Source organism: Cygnus atratus, chromosome 5, assembly GCF_013377495.2.
Source record: "Cygnus atratus isolate AKBS03 ecotype Queensland, Australia chromosome 5, CAtr_DNAZoo_HiC_assembly, whole genome shotgun sequence".
NCBI lineage: Eukaryota > Metazoa > Chordata > Aves > Anseriformes > Anatidae > Cygnus > Cygnus atratus.
In genome coordinates, this window is record NC_066366.1 from 56,614,267 (window position 1) to 56,636,753 (window position 22,487).

The 22,487-nt window shown below is 45.5% G+C and overlaps 1 protein-coding gene across 2 annotated transcripts; it reads left to right on the plus strand.

The window, feature by feature from the left end:
- The first annotated feature begins 5,877 nt into the window (after nt 1–5,877).
- SIVA1 (SIVA1 apoptosis inducing factor) lies at nt 5,878–8,021 on the plus strand. Of its 2 annotated transcripts, none has more exons than XM_035551225.2 (4): nt 5,878–6,055; nt 6,190–6,390; nt 7,159–7,318; nt 7,778–8,021. In XM_035551225.2, the coding sequence occupies exons 1-4, from the start codon at nt 5,938–5,940 to the stop codon at nt 7,833–7,835; spliced, it is 537 nt and encodes a 178-aa protein (XP_035407118.1). In that variant the 5' UTR covers nt 5,878–5,937; the 3' UTR covers nt 7,836–8,021. The 2 variants fall into 2 exon arrangements, with proteins under 2 accessions (XP_035407118.1, XP_035407119.1); XM_035551226.2 differs by having other exon boundaries at nt 5,883–6,055; nt 7,162–7,318.
- Nucleotides 8,022–22,487: the final 14,466 nt, after the last annotated feature.

Below are 22,487 nucleotides of genomic sequence, written 5' to 3' on the forward strand. Positions count from 1 at the left end.
CGTAAAATGTACTGATGATTTCCATCCTGGGGAAACACGCCAGCAGCACAAAAAAAAAAAAAAAGCCTCTATTAATTGGCACCCTGGATAGCAGGCCTAGGACTGAATGTTACTTTTATAGCTCGTAGCACACCACTCGTGCAGACTGCTCAGCAGAGAGCAAAGAGAGAGAATGAGTGCCTTGAAGACTTCCCAGCGTAAACAGCTTCCAACCTAAAAGGCTGTACAAAGAAAGTGTCCACGTTAGCCCTAGTGACGGTTGCTGTGGCTGTGGCATGTTATCCTGGCACTGTTTGGACACTTGCTTTGACTCCGTGCAGTTTCTGTTTTCCAGACGGAGACCCTCTCTGTCCAGGGTTGACAAGATAGTCACACAAACTTAAAACAAACATGCTTTGTGGGCTGCTGCTGTGGAAGCGCCTGTAATAGCTAGTGAGCGCAGAGTGCCTGCTCCTTTGCCAACACGTGCCGGTTCTGTCCTTTGGGGCTGAATGGGTGCGCCTTGAGCTGTTCCAGCTAACGGCTGCTTTAGGGAGTGAATAAAGCAGAGCAGGCGAGGCACAACGAACAGCGCTGTCCTGAAGCAAGGCTTCGTTCCACACCAGAATAACAACGCCGGGTGCGGACTGGGCACAGCTGCAGTGCGGAGGCAGAGAGGTTTTCCCGGCCCTCCCCATGCCGTGTGAGGAGGAGGAGGAGGGTGTCGTGTACTGCGTGGGGCTAGTGAAAGGGCAGAGGTACCTGCACACACCGAGTCATGCAATAGCTCTTCTTGGACTCCAGTTTAACGAATTTTTGCACAGTCTCTTAGAATTAGATGAAAAACATTGCCAGCTCTAGAGGAAGAAACCACCCCTCTGGGTCAATAACAGCAGTTATCTCTGCCTGATCTCAGGTGGCGGACGTGGGCACGGGGCTGCTCTCACGTCCAGACACTCATTCAGCCTCACAGAGGAGCTGGTTACATGCCGTGGTTTTATATCCACACAAACCACGTGGATGTGCATTGCTAGTGGGTCCTTAATTCAGTACCCGTTAAGTGTGTGTGCGTGGTGAGCGTGCGCGGGCTCTGTTTGATACCCAGCTGTGTGGGTTTTGGGGTTGTCTTTCTTCTTGATAGATTAAACTGGAAAGAGGCAAACTGAAAGGAAACTGTGTACAGCAGAAAGGCAGACACACAACTTGAAAGGCCAGGAGCAACAATAAAAAACTGGAAAGCAGCCCCTTTGTACGTCGCTGTCAGCAGAACAATCACACCTTTGTAACAGCAGTCACAGTTTACAGAGTGCCCTCTAGTGTAAGTGGGACCTTCAAGTGTTTTGATCTACTGAGCAAAACTGGTCTGTCTCACAGGAGCACGCTACGAAACTCAGCCGTGCCGTGCTAATTTAGGTGCAGACACTGGCTGCGGTGCCAGGGTGGCAGAGGCTTGGCTTAGCAGCAGCATGCCTCAAGAGCCAGCCTTAATCCTGCTCCTCCCTGGTTTACCAAATGGTTTTTGATGTGCGGAGCGACTCATCAAGATTAGGACATGAGCTGGGCTGCTCACTAGTCATAGTAAAATGACATGCGGCTGTGTGCTGGCACTCGCTCCCAGATGATGTCTGAAGGGTGCAGCCCTTTGATAGGGGTTGTAAACATGTCTGGTAAGGCTGACAGTGTGATACAGAAATAAAAGGGCACAGAAGAAAGGAAGCAGCCCTGGGCCATTCTAATAAAAACAGGTGTGTTCGAGACAGTTTTAGTATCTTCGAATCCCTACTGCAGATCACGGGAAGAAGGGCGCGGTGGGGCTGAGGGCATGGGGTGTGGTGTTGTTCTTCGGTCCTGTGCAGGGGATGCGTGTGCGTCATACATCACCTGCCCCAAAACAGGCTGCGTATGGCACGTGGCCACCTACAACCACCGCTGTAATAAATGTTCTACCTAAAAGAATTTCCAGAATATTCATTTCACCGTTTTGTCGTGAAAACATTAGAAAAGAACTAGAGAATTGGCCACAATGCTTTCCTCCTTTTGTATCTACAAATTGAGAGGAATCATTGAGGAAGCTCCTGATGTACAGTTGTGTGTAGGCTGAGCCCCACCTCTAGGTATAGAGTTTTGGAGTTTTTTAGGTATTTGGAGTTTTTTAGGTTTTTAGGTAACTCTAGGTATAGAGTTTTTAGAGTTTTTTTATAAATGGCCTAATAATGAAATAACAGAATAAATGGGGAACTTTAATTACAAATGCATGTAGGGGAGGGCTTTGAGAAGGATGAAATATATTTAAGGCTCTCCAGTGCTTATAGGAGCCTACTATTAGACCCTTAGAACAACTTAAAAGCTAGTATAATCTTCTGGATTGCTATTTTTCTGCCATCTGTTCCTAAAATTGAATACTTTAACTTGTTACAGTAAATGGATAAAGGTTGTTTGCAAAGCAAGGCATAGACAGGAAGATTGGAGTGATGAATATTTAGTTTCACAAAGCCAAATCAGACATCGGGAATATTTAGTCTGACACTCTGTCTAAAACACAAGGCAGAATTTTCCTCAATTTGTTCTCTTCCGAATGCATAAGTTCTTTTCCCCTTAAGAAAGCATCCAATCCTGATTTGCAATGTCTGCGATTTACACTGTCTGTGATTTCTGTTCCAGACTACCCGTTTATTTCTAATTACCAAAAATTACATTTTGGAGCAGTTGAAAGCATTGGCAGACAGGCAAACATTTACCTTGATTGTGTTACTGAAGGATCAGAAACAAAAATAATCTCTCAGTGCTTACTGGAGTACTGAAAATCGAAATCTTTATAGGCAAAGTCTATTGTAATTTGGGTCTAAATGTGATGTTTACTTAAATTTGTCTTGGTGTGAAAGGAACGTGGTGCCAGTCTTTACAAAGGGATCACTGTGATCCTGAGGACTAACCTCAGGCAGGTTCAGGCAAGATGTCTGTGTATGTCAACATATAAGTAATCTGAGAAAGGAGATGAGCAGAGAGGTATCAGTGTTTGCTGCATTATTGTTTAAAGTCAAATCTAAAAGCTGGCTGGGAAGAGGTACAGCTGCATATTTTCAAGACTTTCACTACACCTAACAGGCAATAAATTGGCGGTGTCAGTAAGTGTGCAGTAACACGCATGCGGGAAAAATAACCTCAATTATATACATAGAATGATGGGTCGTGAATTAAGCGATTAGAAAGCGATTAGCACTCAGGGGAGTGATGCTGCGAGTCATTTATGAATAGTTCCCTGAAAACACCGGTTTAGTTCTTAAGCAGTAATTGCCATGATCAATTGGATGTTAGGAATTATTAGGGAAGGGACCAAGAAAAAATCTTTAGGCTTATGCTGCCCGGATGCATAGCATGTCCACAGCTGGAGCACTGGCCACCCTCCTTCAGAAAGGACGCTAGGGACTATGAGAGGGACAGAAAATGATTGGTTTGGTTTTTAATAACATTTTGCAAAGTTGTACATCTTGCCGGACAAAAGAAGAAATTAAACGCTACCAGTTTTGAGAGGGGGACTGGACAGATTCATGATGACATACTGACAACTATGAAGCAGTAAGATCCAAATGGAAACTTGGACTCAGAAAGTTTCTAGTCTCTAAACTGCTAGAAGCCTCCAAGGAGGTGAACTATGGCCAGAATCCTCCTGTGTGTGCCCCGACTTCACTGAAGCACTGGTAGAAATGGAGTATTAGAAGAGACAGACAGTGAGCGCAGCCCAGTCCATTTTGCTCTTCAAACTTGCTGGAAATGGAAGCTACTGAAAATTTGAAATGCAATTTTTCTTTGTTCTATAAGAGAGAAAGCTATCAACCAGGCAATTTGTCTGTAATACTCACACGGGCATGGGAGAAGCAAAGAGGCAAGAAAAATACTGTCATTTTTATTCTCTGCTTCATTTTACAAACATGTTTTCGAGGATAAACCAAAATTATCATATTTCGCAATTACCATTAGTGGTTTGGGATTTGTTTGGGCTGCTTTTTCCTATTCAGAAGCTGTGTAACAACACACAATCTCTTCAAATAACCTGGGAAATTGTCAGCATTAATTTTCATGAATGCTCAGTGCCAGCAGTCTTTGCCAGATCAGATCTCAGCCTTTTTTCTACTTCCAAATCACCAGCGGATCTTCCTCGAGGCTTACTGCTATGACATTAATAAAGTACTGGGAATCATCCTGTTGGGTAGCAAGTCAACAGACCGGCAGGTGAACCAATTCCCTCCCTTTAGGATGCTAAGATATACATTGATACAGACAAAACAAAATTATTTTGCCTTAATACCTCTCACAAATAGGAAATATCTGATCAGTAACAGATGTTATTAAGGTTGAGGCTTGCAGAGAAATTAAAGAGGAGTTGTCAACACCCGCAGATGACTCAGCGGCAATCAGATTTCTGCATTTGCCCTGCAGTGAGGTGGCGGTGGCAGCCTGCAAATGTAACAGCCCTCAGAGGAACTGTCCTTAAATTTCCTCTTCCATGACAGCTCCAGCAGCACCACTACAGCACGTGCTGGTCACTTTCAAATCTATTTCATATCCCCAGATCAGAGCTTCAGAGCACTGCCAGCAGAACAGCGCTTTTAACTTTGTTCTTTGTGTCTCGTCCAGTCCGCAGGCAGCTGAGCTCCGCCTTTTGCCATCTTAATGAAACGTGTGTGCCTTAGTGCTCTGTCATGACGGGGCACTGTCTGAGCCAGTTTACATTTCCGCTCACTGATGTGCCTCAGAGAGCTTCAGGGACGCCAGGGCGTATATTTAAGGATTATTTACAAAGAAAATTCCTGAGAGATAAAGAAAAGACCGGGAGTTTTCCACAAGCAGAGGAAAATTTTCTGTAGAATATGTTTAAGCGTACATTTATGAGTACATGCAGAAAAAGCCAAAGTATAAATCTTTGCAGCTGTGTGCGGCAGGAGCCAGACCTTGCAGTGTGGAAGGTGTTTTCGTGAATTACAATTTTGTGCATTACAGCTGTAGCTTCTACTACAGACCAGCAGCTACTGGAACGAAGCGTGCTTTTGTTCGTCAATGCAGAACCCCCTCCTATACTGACTGCTACTTGGCGTTGGATGCGGCGCTTAAGTTACAAAGTGATAGGTACGTTGCTGCAGCCAGCTTACCAGTCAATAGGAAATTAATTACAATATTTCTTCATCACACTGTGAAAGCAGCAAGTCCCAGAAAACTCAGCGATTTTAGTGAAACTGAGCAACAGCCTCTGGGGCACGACTGAGTCCGGCCTGGTGGCCCTACATGTTTAACCTGCGGAGCTGAGAGTCTCTGACCAGCCCGAGCCTCTCAGACCTCATTTCAGAACTGCGAATTCTTGTGTTTGTGCACGTTTTTGGTAGTTCTACAGCATTTGGACTGATATAACTGTAGTAAGCACCTTGAGGAGGAACTACTTGAAGCTGTAAACAACTGTGACACACACGACATTTACATAAGAATCTGAGTCCAAAACAGCCAGCGAGGAAGGAGAGTTTATCGAGAAATCCACACCCCAAAGCCTTGCTGCCGTTGCGGTGCTTTCCACAACAACAAAAATTTGGGAGTGTGTGGGAGGCGTCTCCAGGCGCGCTGACGGAGCCTGCGGGTGGCGCAGCACCCCGGCACCTCCCGCTCCCCCTGACCGGGTACGGAAAGGTCCCGAAACCCGAGGGTTTGGCTGCCAGGAGGGCTCGGCAGAACCGACCGGCTCCCACCGCGGCGCACCCCCCGCCCCCAGAGCCCGGCGGCGGCGGCAGCCCCGCTCCCGGCGAGCGCGTCCCGCCCGCTCCCCTCAGGCGCAGGTCCCGCCCCCTCCCGTCAATCTTCCTCTGCTCGCGCCGCCATTGGCCGGGAGCGGCGGCGGCGGGGCGGTTGGCGGGCGGGAGCCGCCGTTACGGGCCGGGCCGGCGGGGAAGAGGGGGGGGGGGCGGCCCGGCCGCCATGCCGAAGCGCTCCTGCCCCTTCGGGGAGGGGGCGCCGCTGCAGCTGAAGACCCGCGTGGGGCTGCGGGAGCTGAGCCGCGGGGTGCGGGCCGAGGAGCTCCGCAGGGAGATCTTCGGTGAGACGGGCGGGCGGGGGGGGGGGCGGTAGGGGCATGGCTGGGGGGACGCACCACACCGTCCCGTTCCCTCAGAGCCCCCCCGGGGGGCTGAGGGGGGCCGCCGGTAACGCTCCTCTCGTGTCCCGCGGCAGAGCGCACCCGGCGGCTGCTCTTCAGGGGCGCCCAGGCGTGCGCTGAGGGCGCCTGGACCCCGCTCCCCCGGCCCGCTGCCGGCCGCTCAACGCAGCCCGACGGACTGGGCCCGGCCGCCGGCCCCGGGCGGCGCTGGAGCGGGCAGCTGCGCATCGGGCACGACGGGAGGCTGCTGAGGAGCGCGGCCGGCACGGAGATGGGTGAGTGGGGATGGCTGGGGGTAGGGGGGTGGGTTTGGGGCCACGGAGCGTGTCCAGAGAAGGGCTACGAGGCAGGTGAGGGGCCTGGAGCACAAGTCCTGTGAGGAGCAGCTGAGGGAGTTGGGGGTGTTTAGTCTGGAGAAGAGGAGGCTCAGGGCAGACCTCATTGCTCTCTGCAACTGCCTGAAAGGAAGGTGTGGGGAGCTGGGGGTCGGCCTCTTCTCACAGGTAACTGGTGACAGGACTAGAGGGAATGGCCTCAAGTTGTACCAGGGGAGGTTCAGGTTGGAAATTTGGAGACATTTCTCCTCAAAAAGAGCAGTCAGGCACTGGAATGGGATGACAGGGAGGTGGTGGAGTCACCGTCCCTGAGGGTGTTCAAGGAGAGGTTGGATGTGGTGCTTAGGGACATGGTTTATTGGGTGACATTGGTGGTAGGGGGGTGGTTGGAGCAGAGGATCTTGGAGGGCTTTTCCAACCTTAATGATTCTACGAGGTGTCCCTGCCCATGACAGGGGCATTGGAATTAGGTGATCTTTGGAAATGGTTTCAGGTGTGGTCTGCTTGATACTGTCTTAATGATCTCTCCGTTAAGAAGAGGGGAGGGAAAAGCCAATAAAGCCATGGGGCAAGCAGTTGTGCTTTTTTCAAAGCACTACCTGTAGCTGTAATATCCAGCAGAGACACCACGCTCTTGCAGTTCTTAGAGTTTTCAGATTCTTGCTCCATTTTCCTATAAAGTACTTACTTAATTACATCTTTTCCAAGCAGTTCCACTGGTGGGAGTTTCCAAAGCCTGCTCGTCGTGTGTAAGAACTGCCGATGTCAAGGAAGCGTGTTCGCAGTGTGACCGGTTCATATGCCAGAGCTGCAGCAGGCTCTGCAGCTGCTGTAACACAGTTACCTGCTCTTTGTGCTCCGTAATTGAGTAAGTGCCTTTTCAACTTCTCAAACTTGTAACTCTGAACATCGGTTGTAGCTTATGAAGTCCCAACAGTTACCTAGCTCATACATCCAATTGACTTAAACTCTTTGGATATTGAATTAGGAGCAGTAAAACTGTCTGAAGCATGGGAAATAAAATGCCTGCGTGAAGTCGTCTAATCAGTCATAGTGCAAGTCTAGTATTTAAATGTTCTAGGAGGCAAATATTCCTCTTGCTTTCTCACTAGCAATGCTAGTCGGTGATGAATAAATATGCTCCTAAGGAGTAACTTAAGTTTTGGACACTGTTATTAACAGTTCTGTGATGTAAAGAAAGTGTGTCAGAGTCCCATGGTTACAGTTGCTAATGGAATAGGATGGCATTCTTTATGTTCCAAAAGCAGTAGACACTGACCTTGTTTTTCTGTTTGTTTTTTTTTTTTTTTTTTTTTCCTCCTCCTAGTTATGGCGATGTTGGTGAGCAAGTTCTCTGCAATGGTTGTTCAATATTTCAAGTCTAAAACCTGATGAAATAGCCCTCAGGGCTAAGACGTCCATAAAATTCATGAAGTCTCTTCCTTATGGCTGATCAATTAATCCTTTTAGCATGTGAATTAATTATGGAATTTCTATGTTTTATATCTTTATATTGTACTTTTTAATATTGTAGCTAAATAAACTTTTATATTTTGAGGATTTCTAGATTATTTTGAGTCAACTCTCTGCTTTGTCCCCATTTGTGATATGTCTGTCTGGAAGGGATTACTTTGTGGTCTTAACAGGTATTCCTTGTGTTAGAGAGAATTCCAAATACCTATTCAGTGTCTCTCTGCTTGTTGCTCATGTGAGGACACCCCTTTTATGGATCAGAATAGAAATAATTTTCTCCTCTTATGCTTCCAGGTGAGTGTAAACTGCTTCTGGATGCACGACCTTTTGTTTATGAGCTAATTTGGACAATCAGTCGTGCCTGAAGGCTTCTCCTGATAGAGAGTATGCCAGTTTCTGGTTAAATTTTCATAAACTGTCATAAGCATCTTATTATTGGCAACTTGAATAGGTTTAATTATTTCTATGCCCTCCCCCCCCCACTCCTCTGTCCCCCCAATAATTTTCTTTTACTGTTTTGCTACATAAAAAAAACACAACTGACCTTTCATCTTGTGAACCAACCTTAACATATGTAAGGCAACACTACAAACCCAAATGGTCTTTATCTTAGTAAAATGATGACTTCAGTGGATACGGAAAAAAATTCCCAGATCTGGGAGAGAAAAAGATCCTAATGACACTCTGAGCTAAAGCTCCATTTTCCCTTACTACTTGCCCTGAATTTCCAAAACAAGGCCTACCACTTATGCTTCCCAGTCTTCTCAACTGTGATTAGTCTGTTTTGCAAGAAGTAACTTTCTTACCTCTTTCTATCCACTATAGCTACTTCTGTTTGAAGAAACTGAACAGCCCTTGCAATGCTAGCTCAGTTGAGAGATGTATTTGTCTCATGAGGAGCTGTTGAAAAAGAGTCATAAAATCGTGGAATGGCTTGGGTCGGAAGGGACCTTGAAACCCCCCCAGTTCCAACCCCCCGCCATGGGCAGGGACCCCTCCCACCAGCCCAGGCTGCCTGAAGCCCCATCCAGCCTGGCCTTGAATGCTTCCAGGGATGGGGCCCCCACAGCTCCTCTGGGCAGCCTGCGCCAGTGGCTCAGCATGAAGAATTTCTTCCTTACGCCTGATGTAAATCTACCCTCTTTTAGCGTAAAGCCGTTACCCCTTGCCCTGTTACTACCTGCTCTTATAAAAAGCCTCTCTCCAGCTTTCTCATAAGCCTCCTTAAAGCGCTGAACGGCTGCAGTAACGTCCCCCTGGAGACTCCCTGCTGCAGGCCTTCAGTCTCTGAGCGCGCCCCGCAGCTCCCCAGGCGGACGGGCGAGCACACCCAGGCGGGACGTTAGCTGTCGCTGGGCAGCAGCACCTCGAGGTGCACCTTGCGGGGCTTTGGGTCTGTCAGCCGCCACGCGGCGTGGGCTGGCCTTCTTTCCAGACACGGAGCAGCACCTTCTGTAACCGCAGTGACACTTTAACGTTGCTTGCGCCCTCTAGGGTGCCCGGTGGGGGATTGGTGTGCTGCCGCAGCCCGGCTGGTGCCCCCAGCGTTTCCGTGTTCCGCATGCTTCGTAGCCAGCTGGAATGGGAGAGTTTACTCGTTCTTACTGCAGCCTGGAGTTCGAACAACTGTGAAATGCGCCTTGTTTCCACCTCCAAAGCAAACAGACAAGCTGCAGCACGGGCAGTTTAAGTCGGTTGGGTGAGCTAGTAGCGAAAGGATTTGTCAGCGTGCAGGAATCCCACGGCGTTATCTATTCTTTCAAAGCTGTCACAGATTAGGAATGGCGGCGGCACTCTGGTGCAGTCCCTGGTTGTCAGGATCACAGGGCAGATAACAACGTTGTTCCTATGGTAATCACGGGACACAAAGCTGAGTTTTGTGAATGGGAGGAATCTGTAGCTACTATGTTTAAATGCTACTTTGGGGAAAGAATTTTAAAACTCGGCTTTGCTTCATTTGAAGCTCTAAGCAGCGAACAAAAATGTTTTTCACTCCAGCATATTTTTCAAACTGAAACCTTTAAGTGTGTTTCTGTGTTGTTTTTTTTTTTTTTCGTTCTCTGGAGAGTGAGAGACTGAAAGTACTGTTTTGCTTCCAGGCTCCTGGAGAGAAGAGACTTGTTGTTTACAAATGACTTGTGTTTCAGAGAAGTTGATACGTTTTTTGGCTCATTTAGTTACTACTGTATTTCATATAAAGCTGTCTTCTCTAAACCGATGACATGGCTTAAACTTGTGTTGTCCTCTACCCTGGCCCCTTGGAAGGTGCTTGCTCATCAGACTGAGGAGCTGGGAGAAGAAAAAAGCAGGAGGAGTAGAGGCAGGAAGAGACTGGTGAGAGACTGGGAGGAGCAGGGATGCTCTTGCATTGGGGTTGTGCATCGTGCCTGTAAGAAAAGTTTTTTAGTGGTTACCAATTAATGCGCTTGTCTGGATTCAGAAGGTGTGAAAAACTGCTTCTCATGGGCTTGTATTTCCCAAAGCTTCATTACTGAGGAAAGCTCCAGCTCTTGTTTTGCAGTTCTTAGATGCACAGTCGGAGGTAGGACTGGGGACTGGTTTTAAATCTTTGTATTGCCTTGAAGGAAAAAAAAAAAAAGAAAAACTACGAGAGGGAGGGAGGCCCAAGCTTTTTTTCTTTGTCTTGTTAACATCTATTTGCAAGGCCTTGTCTGCTGCCACTGGTCATAGAGCTGTGTTGTGTACTCAGTGGACTACATGGTAGAGCCAAAGAAATCTGCTTTATTAATTGGGCAGGAAGATGTTCTTTTATCCTGTGCTGTGCTGTTTTGTTCTCCCCCTCCTATTCAGTGCAAAGTTCTAAAAGTTTGCGTGACATTCAGAGGAAAGGGGATTAGCTGAGGAGCTAGCATATGGATGGGTGAAAATACCCTGCAGAAAGTTTCTTGTGGTAATGGATACAGAACTTCTGTTAAGGCCTGTTTATCATTACTGGTGAAGTAAGTCTCAGAGAGCCCAATTTGATGTCTAAAAGGGAGCGAACTCATCTGATCAGGATTGGCCTACGCTTTGTTTCTGTGCTATGTTTGCTATGCTTCCCATCAAGCTGAGATCCCAAGCTGTCATAGAAATGTGTGAGGTTGTCCTGGAGGGGGGGAGAAACCTCAAACCATCCAGCAGAAGCAGTCTACCAGTGGGAAGAACAAAACCCATACAGGTCGCATAGGCAAACTTTGGGTATCACTGCTTCGTAGATGTGAAATGTGTGGGTAGGTGGGAGACTTCCAAGAGAGCATCTTTCTTTCCTCCTTCAGGCTTTTGCATGAGGACCTATAAGGCGAAGACTGACTGTGTGTACCCTGATATTTCATTTCCTGACGCTGTTTCTTCTACTCTTTATAGTTTTTCTATGCTGGTTCTTCCAGGAGAAGGCAGCAAAGCTTTGAATATTGTTTTGTTCATATTGAAATAAATTGGTTAACCTATTAAAGGTAGCCAAGAGGCTTCAAAGAGCGTTAATGCTACTTTAAAAAATAAATAGAAGCAGAGTATAACTCAAAGATCAACTCTGCTTATAGATAGAAAATTAGAATAAAATTACTCTAAATGTTACATTCCATTTTATGTTAATAAAATTGTTAAACAGTGAGGGATCAGATAGTTGCTATATATTTATAACATTTTAAAGACTATCACAGTTATACCAACAACTTTATCTTTTATATAGTTATTTGTAAAAATACTCCCTATAGTTGATTGAATTTTGAGCTGCTACCATTGTAATACAAGTTTTAATGATATTTGTTACTGGCATGTATTCTGGGCTTTTGTTATTTTGTAGGGTTTGGTTTGGTTTGGTTTTTCCCTTAAGGAAAAGCCTCAGCTCCTGGAATCAAACGATTCCATTTTTATTACAAGTTTAGCTCTCATGGTTGTAATTTCCCCTAAAACCTAGTGACAAGACATTTTATTGCATACCTCTCACAGAGGCGGTTATTGCTTAAAGATCTTACGGTTGCAGGATTTATTTTAAACGTCAGGGCTTCTTCGATTCTATGTTCTTGCATTGCTTTATTCGAGTGCAATAGCTGAAACCGTAACCCCCATCCCATTTGTTCTGTTATTTTCTGTGAGAAATGGGTGTTTCTCTTTCTTTCACTGACAAACCCACTTGCAGGTAGCGGGGCCGGATACCTACTTGAGAAACCCGCGCAGCGATGTGAAAATCGCCGTAGGGCCACCAGGCGGTGTCTCGGTCTGCTCTACGAGCACACGCGCTTAAGTCTGCGGTGAAGTTCTGAAAATCGCCTGAGGCTCCCTGGGCAGGGGTCGGCTTTGATCTGACCAGCCTCAGGCCGAGCGAACGGCCGGCTTTTCTCACCTTTTCAGAAGTTTCGCGCTATATCCACAAGGTGGCATCACTTTGCTGGTTTTGAGTAGATTTTTGCCGAAGTTCTCTTTGTAGCCCTTACGGTTTGATCCATACACAGTTGTAACTGTGCTGACAGTTTTAGGTTTCTTTTGTTTTGCCTTTGAATGCCCGCCTTAGAAATCTGTAGGTCCAAAGCAGATGTTTCCAAAATAATAGTTTATCCAAAATATTAGTAGTTAAATATAGCCTGAAATTCACAGTGAAACTCACCTTCTTGCTGTCTACAAAGACAAAAGCAAACTGTAATGTATGTGCATAAACATGAATTAACGAAACTGTTTTTTCTTTAAATTTTAAGGTGCCAGTATCATAAAACAAATTTATTATTTATGCATATGCCAGGCAATATGCAAGGTGGTTTTTTTTTTGTGTTTTTGTTTTTTTTAAGGAAAAAAAACAACACCCTTGCATCACATTCCACATCTTCATTAAATTAACATCACACACAAGTTGCTTCTCAAGGACGTGAAGGTGATTGTTGTGCCAGCAGCAGGAGTGTAAAGCTGTATTTAGAAACGTACCAGAGGGTGCTGAGTGAGGAGTACAGTGTCATTACGAAGCTGCAGGCCATCGTCTTTGAAAGGCAGTGGCAACGGGGGAATGGTCCTGATGATTGCAGAAAGATGAAGGCTGCTGCGCCGTTCTTCAAAGGGAACAATTTGAGGAATTACAAGCTGGTCAGTGTGACCGAAGTCCATGGAAAGGTTACTGAGTGAATCCTCACAAAGCTGCGTCCGGCGCTATGTCCAGACACAGGAAGGTTAAGAACACAACTGGGAACAATCAACATGGATTTATCAAGGGCAAATTAGTCTGACCAAGCTTAACTGCCTTTTGTGATGAGATGAGCAGCACTGGACGAGAGGAGAGGAAGCCGTGTCATTTACCTTGATGTTAGAAAGGCTTTCAGCAGTCCCCCAAAGTGCTCTTGCGGAAAGCAGAATTGGAGAGGTGCGGTTTGGACACATGAATTAAAAGGTGGGTGGAAAGTTCACTGAACTCTCAGATGCAGAGGGGCAGGCAAGGCAAAACCCAACCAGCAGCATTCCCTGGGACCTGCTGCTGGAGCTGTTGCACATCTCCACTGCTGACCTGGGTGATGGGGCAGAGCGGACCCGCAGCGAGCCCCTGGCTGGCACCAGCCCGGGCACAGTGCGGGAGAGCTCTGCAGGGCAGGAGCCGCGTGTCCCGGTTACAGGGTGCACGGGAGCCACAGACCAGGTGGGCAGCGTGGGCGAGAGCAGAGCCAGCGTGGTTCTGGGCACGAGATCCAGAGGTGCTGCTTCGCACAGAGGCTGTCCTCGTCCTGAAGACCCCGCAGTGAGGAGGCGCTGCTGGCAGGCAGGAAGCCTGGCTACTTCCATTGCACGATAGGGCACGTCTGCGGCCTTCGGAGTCTGCCACAAGCACAAATGTTTTAGGATTGTAAGGCTGACTCTTCACATGTGGTGCTTTTGAAGACTGAAGAATTTATAGTACTGTTGAAACCCTCTGGCACTCTTTGACCTGCTCCGTTCTTCTATGCATTGATTACTGATAACCCTCAGAAATGAGGAACTGGTAAAAGGATATGTGGTCTGAGTATGTCCACTCTTGCATCCTGTTTACTCTGTTAGAACTACTCATACGATGAAACTTACCCATATCCTAAAGTGTTTTGATGTGCTGTGCTGTAGAGTGCAGGACTTTGCAGAATGCAGATTCCTGAGCCTATAGAAATTGATAAATTTTCAACCAAACAGCTTACATACATAAATATGTGTTAGTTTTTGTATCTCAGTCCCAGCAAGTTTCATTTTAGGAGCTTGATTCTCCCACGCTTTCTTGCACTGAGTAATAGCTTGCTAAATGAGTAATCTAATTGTTCTGATTTCTCTTTCAATGATACCAAGATTATTTACTGCCGCAAACTAGATTGGAAAATGTTTTTAAACCCAGTAAAAAATAAGGTTAGAAACCTGGGACGGTACTTGTTTTGGAGGAACGCTGTAAGGAATTATTGCAGTATAGTAAAATATACATCTGCAAGTGTATTCAATGTGCAAATGTTCACGGTCTTCTCACTAAAATGTTAAAAGAAGAAAGCTCAAACACTTTCTTCATAATGTTGCAAATTCAGCTGAGTGGTTTAATTCGAGGTTGTTCTAGAAATCCTCACTTCTCTGAGAGAACTTGCTCGCAGTTGGCTGCAGTCACAGTGATGGTTACTACTTAAAGAGATGGCTCAAGATACCTGTATGTTTAGATGGGTCAGATTTTCATGTGAATTCTAATTCAGCAATTGTATGGAGAAGAAATTGTATGGAGAATTGTATGGAATTGTAAAGAAGCTCTACAGAATAGTACTTAATTCATGTGAGGTCATATCGGTGCTGTTCAACAGCGTCTGTAAGCCCTGAAAATATCTTTGAGTCCTTTCTAAGTTGTTTTGGGTCTTTGCCTATCCAGTGAGTGCACCATCTTAGTGAGACTGAGAACTAGAATTTATTGTAAACCAAATTAGGGGGGATTTCCTTCTTCACTAGCACAAGTCTCCTACTCTCTGTGTTTTCATAGACTGACATATTCATGTTTATAATCATTGCTATAACCCTGCATTTCTTCATACATCATCTACCCACTTTGTCCATTTTGTGCTGATACAGCAATGACTCCTGCACTTCTGTCCACTTCAACACTAATAATTTTTCTTTCTGTTGCCGTAGTTCTGTCCCTTTTTCTGCTGAAGAGGCCAGCTGAGCTCGTGATGCTGTCTGTTCATTGCTGATGGTGTTTGTAATCTGCTGCCAAACGATGTCATTTCTGGTTCTTTCATCTTTTCCCTAGGGCCAGGTATTGTCTTCAGCTGTTTTACAGTGCAATCACAGCTGAAAATCTGAAATTTCCGTAGTATGAATTCCACGGGCAGGCTCTTCTATGAGAGTTCAATGAAAACTTTGATAACGAGTGCTTCAGAACTGAGACTACCTTTTAATGTTTTTAGCGGCGTACATCACTTGCACATGAAAACTAGTTCAAACCTCAACATTTGCTCTCTGTATTTTCTGAGAATTTCAGTTCTTGCAAGGATTTTAACTTTATACCTCCGCTCAGAATATTTTCTTAGTTTGCTTAACTCCTGCTACCATCTGTTGTTCACTAACTACTCAGAGCCAAGAGGGCTGATGGAGATCTGAGTTCTCTTAGATCAGCACTTGGCACTGGGAGTTCTTCACAACCCAACAAGCAGTTCCAACAGCTGCATGTATGAATCACTTAAATTATAGTACCCTGCAGCACTCGGTAAGAATGGTTTTTGACAAGCTGGTCAGATGCCACGCAAGTGAAAGTGCTGTGAACTGAGCTTCTTGGAAGGTGTGACATAAATGTAAGATCATTATTTTGATGCTTATTTTAGTGTAATGCGCTCTAAAGTTTCATTCTTGTTCAGAATGCTTTTGAAATACCTAGGTTGCACACAGAGATTTACCATTAACTGCCAAAAAAGTCAGTAGGTTGGGAGGGTGGTTGTTGTTTGTTATAGCAAACTATTGTGACACATTCCCCGTGGTATTTTGTATTACTGAGATAGTTTGCCCCAGCAGCAGAACTGCTCTTCACATGCTCTCGTGTCAGTCTATATTTAAACCTGTCTCCAGCAGTATTTTATTTCAGTTGTTTTAGTCTGGTTTGCTTAGCTGTGGGTACATTCTTGATTATGGTGTATATTTATTGAGAGATTTGCTATCAGTTACTGTTACAGAATCATAGAATCGAAGGGGTTGGAAGGGACCTCGAAAGATCATCGGGTCCAACCCTCAATGTTCTTTTGCAAATGATACAAAGCCTCATTTCATTCAGAGTTTAGCAAGCTACAAGAGCACTTCTTGGAAGTTTTATCAAGAGGATGGCGTGGATTCCGTGTTGGTTTTGTAGCAGCTAGCTGCGCGTACTAACGGAGAGCCCAAAGGATTGGCTTTTCTGCAGGTGTAAACCAGCCCCGTGTCACTGAGCAAATAGAGCTACGCAGCTGAGGATCTGGTCCTGCATGTAATTTGTTATGCTCTACTGTTGTCATTGTTTGTTTAAGACCCTTCACAGAAGAATTTACAGAGTCCATATGTTTGTATTTCACTGAGCTGCCTAAAAGGGGGGGGGGGGGGGGGGGGGGGGGGGCACCTCACGACACAACAGATAGACAATCAAGATGACATATTATCTTGATTTTATTTTGAAGCTCATCTCTAGACTGGCTGGAGCCAAGCAGGGTAACTGGGCCAGTATCATTCAGGAACAGGGTGTTGAATCTTCCCTTCCCTCCGGGCAATTTCCCCAGAGCTGCCTGGCAGGACTCCCCCATAGTTCCTCTTAGAAAATGACACCGGTGGGTACCCAGGGGACAATGAGGGATGGGTGCCAAAGACAGGAAGCATCAGTCATTCTCATAAGTAGGGTGGGAAAGGACATGATTAAGTCTTGTGTTTTGAGAGTTTAACCTCTTTTTTTTTTTTTTTTTTTTGGAGTCAGACTGCAGGCCTTTCACACCACTAGAAGAGCAGATTAAATTGGTCTTCGGATGCACAGGCTGCAGACTGAGACAGTGAATTTGAACATGGTGAAGAGGGTTGGTGATAGTTTCCCAGATTTTAGAGAGTTCTTGAGCGTTTATGAGAATTTTAAGGAGTTAAAGAGAATATGGAACAGGTTGGAGGGCCTGATCTAGTGGGTGGCACCCCTGTCCGTGGCAGGGGTTGGAACTGGGTGATCTTGAATGTCCCTTCCAGCCCAAACCATTCTGATTCTATGATGCTAAGTAAATCTCTTCCGTCTGAGACTTTAAGTCAGTGTCTTATCAGGGATTTAACTGCAGTTTTATAGAGCACCCTGGATATGTTAAACTCTGTACTTCTTACTACAATGAAAAGATAAGCTAGATAAAGGGCCAAGAAATGGTCTCGTTCGCTCTTCCCAGATTTGTTATGTTTACCAGCTGGAAGATCACACAATTTAGGGGGATATCCTGGAACAGAAATGGATGCCAGGCACTGAGGGATGACAGAGTTCTTTTAAAGCAACTCTATCCTAATTGTACTAAAGAAAAAGGAGCGAATGACAAAAGGTGCTAGGCAGTTATCACCTCTTCCTGCCCTAGTCATTACTAGTTGTGCTTATACAACAGAATTAACAGAGTTAATACTGAAAATATCAGGAGGAATAGGAAATCACTTTAAAACTCAAGGGGAGATGTGCTCTTTGCTTTGGTTGGGCCAGTACTGCATGCCAAAATTAATCAGTCATGTTTCTACAGGAAACCCTGAGGATGTAGGTGTATAGAGTGTAATGTAAGTTCAGCTTACCTAATGTAAAATAAGATTTCTTGCTTGAGTACAGGTAGGGCTGAATACCTACAGCCAAGTACTCTGCTGACTTCAGTATTGTGTGTCTTCTAGGAAAGTCACTAGGCCCAGAGAGGCAGCAGACGTAGTCCTGACCCCACTGGAAACTACAGCTAGGGCGTTCTTCCAGTCCATATGCCGTACCAGGTAGTGTTAATGGGAGAAGGAAGTCGTGCACTACAGGCAATAACTACCCTAACTCCTTTGGTCATTAAATCCACACTTGTCTGAGAGATGAAGGAAAGAGGCTGTTGCAGCTCCTTGACACCATTTAAAATGGAGCATAGCTGTGTATTGGGTTTCCGAAGTCTCTGCAGTGACCTGAGGAGCAGCATCAGGATACCATCCAAGAAACAAACAATTATTTAAAGTAAGAGGTATTATGTCAGTTCTTAACACACCCGCTAGAAGGGACTGCAGAAGGAGGTCTGAAACAGACTAAGGCAGCACAGCAAAGAATGAATGAAGGCAGGGGAAAAGTGGGGAAAAAAAATCTTGTCTGCTGCAGAGAGACGGGAAGGAGGACAGTGTCATAAGGAAAACATCAAAAGGCAAAATGAAGAGAACTGGGATTCAAACAAAACTGACTTAAAAAGTAGGTAAATGGGGAGAGGGTACAGAACAGCGGGGCCTGGTCTTTGTAGGTAAGGCACAGCAATCTGCATCCAGGCTCAGTGCGGCAGGGAAGTGAAAGCCCACCTCCATGTGCCAGCTTTTTTCTGCTCCCAAGAGAGGAGATCTGCTCTCCCGAAGACAGACAGATGGCATTGCCATTGCCTGTGCTCCTGTGGGGGATTTTTCCAGATGGGGAGTTGGAAGCTCCTTTGTGCTGTTACAGCCTTCCTCTCTAGCAGCTCTCGACTGCTCGGGGCCTCCACCAGTCTGTGTACCCATATCATATGCTACTTGCACATGCACACACATGCGTCTTGGTACTGTGCGAATTTCAGCTGAACCTGTTGGAGATTGCTAACAAAAACTGAGTTACCAGCGCTGATCTTAAAGGAGAGATGAGGAGAGTGTTTTGCGCAGAGGAACTGCAGGCAGCGCCGCCTCGCACAGGAGCTTCATCAGGCAGTCTCTGTCCTTTCTCATCTCTGACAGATACGGAAGATGGCACAGAAATGACAAGTTATCTGGAAAACCACTGGGTGATGCAGGAAGCATCACCTTCATCACAACCCAATGAGCTGTTCACTGGAATAAAGCAGGACAAATCGAAGGAAGGCCATTTTAAATAATAAACAGCCACCTTTGATCTCTGCTTCCTTAACAGCTGAGCAAATGAGCACAGAAAGTAAAACTTTGGAAAGGTAACGTAATTTCGGGTTTTACAATCAAGTAAAGGGAGATACTAAGTCTGTTCCCTTTATCTTGGTTACACATTAAATTTATGACAACCTCACCAGTGTAAATAAGTACATTCTGTTTTGCTTTCTTATATTTTCCTTCCTCTGCAACTTTGCAGCCTACAGTTGCACGAAGTGACCTTGCTCCTTCCCCTCTGCTTTCATTCAGTTTCGTTTTATGCTCGTTACTGGATTGTCACCAGGTGTTCCTGTCTTCCTGGTTAGTTTCATTTCCCCAGTAATACCAGAATAAGGAAAAACTGTAGCAGCTGAAAAATATATGCAAAGCCTGCTATATGCCACAACTGTCTTAAAAATAGTATTACTCCATTTTCATTAATAAAATTCACAAAAGGGCATGTGTTCTGATCTCTCGCTACGTCCATACATTCTTTAAAATCATCTCATCGATTTATCAAACACAGTAGAAAAGTTCATCTATCATTTGGAAAAGCAGCCAGGCCAGGCCTGAGTGTGGGAAAAGGTGTTGCAGTTGTCCTTCAACATCAGATTTGCACTTCACTGAATTTAAATAAATAAATAAATAAATGATGAAAAATAAAAACAGGCTAAGGAGCAGCACAGACCTTGCCCTCAGACAGTCTTGGGCTCCTGAGGCACTGCTGAAATGCGGAGAGCTGCTGGAGTCAGTTATGTCAGGCACTGTAAATCAAGCTGCCGTTTTCAACAGCAGTCAGAAAACTGGAAGCTTTTGCAAATCTGTGGGGTGCAGCTGCAAAGCCCCGGGTGCAAGGCACCTTCAGGGAGCTGGCAGCCGCAGCCTGCACTAGAACTCGTGAGTGACCTGCATCAGATAGGTGAAAAGAGCATTAAAGGGATGGAGCTATTTGGGGCACGGCACTGCGGAAAGAAACAGCTGCAAGCACCACATCCAAGCAGAGATGAAAGTAACCGGTGGTGATGCTGCTCATGCAGCCTTTCAGCAATAGCCAGAGGGTCCCTGCTAGATTGCAGCTCCTCGTGCAAAGCAGACATCCTCCTTCACGTCAAAGTGCAAACGTCACTTGGGGTTTTCTCTCCTAGGCATTCACGGCATTATGCCAGGAAGAACTGTCGAGCATCCCACCTGCCTGCAGCCAGCTTAAGCAACGCAAGGGCAAGTGTTGGTGCTCCTGCTTTAAAGGGATACTCTGACAAGCTCCAGCTCGGTGAGTAACAACGTGCTAGATACAGCGTGCTTCTCATACCCGTGGGACAAGTACCCGCAAGAAAAATCTCCAACCATAACGCAATAAAACGTGCATGAGTTTAACAAAGATACATACTTTGCTTAAATCAGTAAATACAGTGAACTTGGGATGACCAGGACCAGTAACAAAATAAAACGATAAAAATGGGCGATTTGTACTACTGGAAGCATCTAAAGCAAGGAGGGTGCTCAGTCACAGAGACTTTTATGAAAGTAGCATACAGGTCTTGTCAGTCTCAAAGTACAAATACATACCAGAGAAAAATGCACGAAGAACCTTCTTCACTAAAGTGTGTGCTCTCAAATTCAGAGAAAATTAAATTTCTTAAGTTGTGTTTCTCATCTGTTTCTGTGATGAATTTTTGCTCTTGTTCTCAAAATAGTTTTAGTACCTGCTGCAGGGTGAACACGTTATTTAAAAAAACATGCAGAATTGTAAAGACCCTCAGACTTGTGAAAATACCTCATCGGCAGTCTGTGTGGTCAAAGACCCAAGGAAGATGCAAAATACAAGCAGGTACAGCAATATGATAGAAGACAGGAAGAAACAGCGTGAAAAAAATCTTAAAAATTGAATCACTGGGCTTACATTTAACCCAGGAGGACGTTCACAAAGTCCATCTCTAGGGAAAGAGGTAGTGAGCAGCAGCACAAACAACCACGTGAAGCAATGCTTCAGTGAAGGAAAAACAACACGGCTACAAGCACTCTGAAAAACCACAGGGTAGTTTTTTCCCACACAAAGTCCTTCATCTGGTCCTCAACAGAGGACCCACCACGCTCTCAACACCAGGAGGGCGACCAGCAGTAAACGACTAAACAAACAAATAAAAAGGAGGAGGGTAAAAAAAAAAAAGCACGCAGGGACTACTGTAATAAAATGGCTTTGTTTAAAATGATTTCAGACACAGAGCAACCAGTCATCACCTGATTAGAATGCAACATATGTTCCATTAGACAGAACTACGAAACGTCTGTACACTCAGCTGCATTTGGGATAATAAGCTCTCATTTGCTATAGGCACTGTATGTTCTTTTCGTTTTACTTCTAGTGGCAATTAACCTCCCTGTTATTAAGAAAATTGAGCTCGAAGTGGAAGACAAACACACTCATTTGCAGCACTGAAGAAACAAGATCCTTTTACATAGGCTCGTTTCTTCAAATGTGTTTTATACCTCCCAAACTCTTTCAGACAAAGTGAAGCAAATCCAACCTTCCTCCTAAGTTTCCGACTCCCAGACTCCTCAGGCAGAAGCCCCGTGCAACACTCACAGGTGCTTTATGTTTGTGAGCTTCTCTTCTGCAACCCCATCTCCTTGGGGTTTGTGTTCCCACCATAGATTGGGAACTCTAATATCGGACCACCATCCCAAGTCCCGCTCCTGGAGATAAAGCCTGACTTAGCATATGCTCACCGAAAACATAAGGTTATTTTATCTGACAAGGATTTTTTTCAAGGAGTACTAGGAAAATTAAGAATACAGCACTCTGGCACTGATCATTTAAGTGCACATAAGCAATCCAAACTACATACCAGAAACTTCAACCCCTATTTCAAATAATCAAGGAAAAATTTCACCTCAAATCGCAAAAAAAATCAAAGTTTGGAAAACTGGGAGCAAATTCAAACAGCAGAGTATTTCAGGCCTGCATGAGAGCAGTGCAGCAGCTGGGGAGCATGCAGAGCTTACCTTCTGGAATGATGATGATGCAGAAAGAAACATGAAGAAAGAGCAGTTTGTTTTGCTTTGGAGGTGAGAGGTCACAGTTTGTGCAGAACTGTGGATGCCATAAACCACAGCGGTCATCTCCCAGTTTAAAGAGAAAACAGTCTGCCAAGCCTAACGGGATTGTAGTGGATGTTTCAGTTTCTCAGGAGAACACAAAGCAGAATGTGCAGAATCACACAGGTCTGGCCAAAGCCTCTTAGCCCCACGCAGCACAAGCAGCAGTGTCTGTGCTGACCAGTGCTCAGCTGGCCTTGTCTCCTGACTGCCCTCGGTGGCACACAGAGAACCACGGTACTTACCTGCAGTTGCAAAGGTTTTGTCGTTTTCTTTTTCCCATTTTTCTCCCAGCCTGAGTTTGCAACCAAGTTCCTGGGCTGCACTGCACACGGATGACCAACGTGCTGCAGGCAGACGTTTTAGCATTTGTCTTGTAGCACTCAGGAGGCACCATCTTCACCTCAAAATGGGATTCAACTACCCTAAGCTCTCTCTGCAGATACTTCGGG

What these genes read in the sequence shown, in the direction of transcription:
- SIVA1 (XM_035551225.2), top strand. Translation starts at nt 5,938, where the DNA reads ATGCCGAAGCGCTCCTGCCCCTTCGGGGAGGGGGCGCCGCTGCAGCTG. An exon ending in GCTCCGCAGGGAGATCTTCG is followed by an intron (nt 6,056 to 6,189) that starts GTGAGACGGGCG and finishes GTCCCGCGGCAG; the next exon opens with AGCGCACCCGGCGGCTGCTC. An exon ending in CGCGGCCGGCACGGAGATGG is followed by an intron (nt 6,391 to 7,158) that starts GTGAGTGGGGAT and finishes ATCTTTTCCAAG; the next exon opens with CAGTTCCACTGGTGGGAGTT.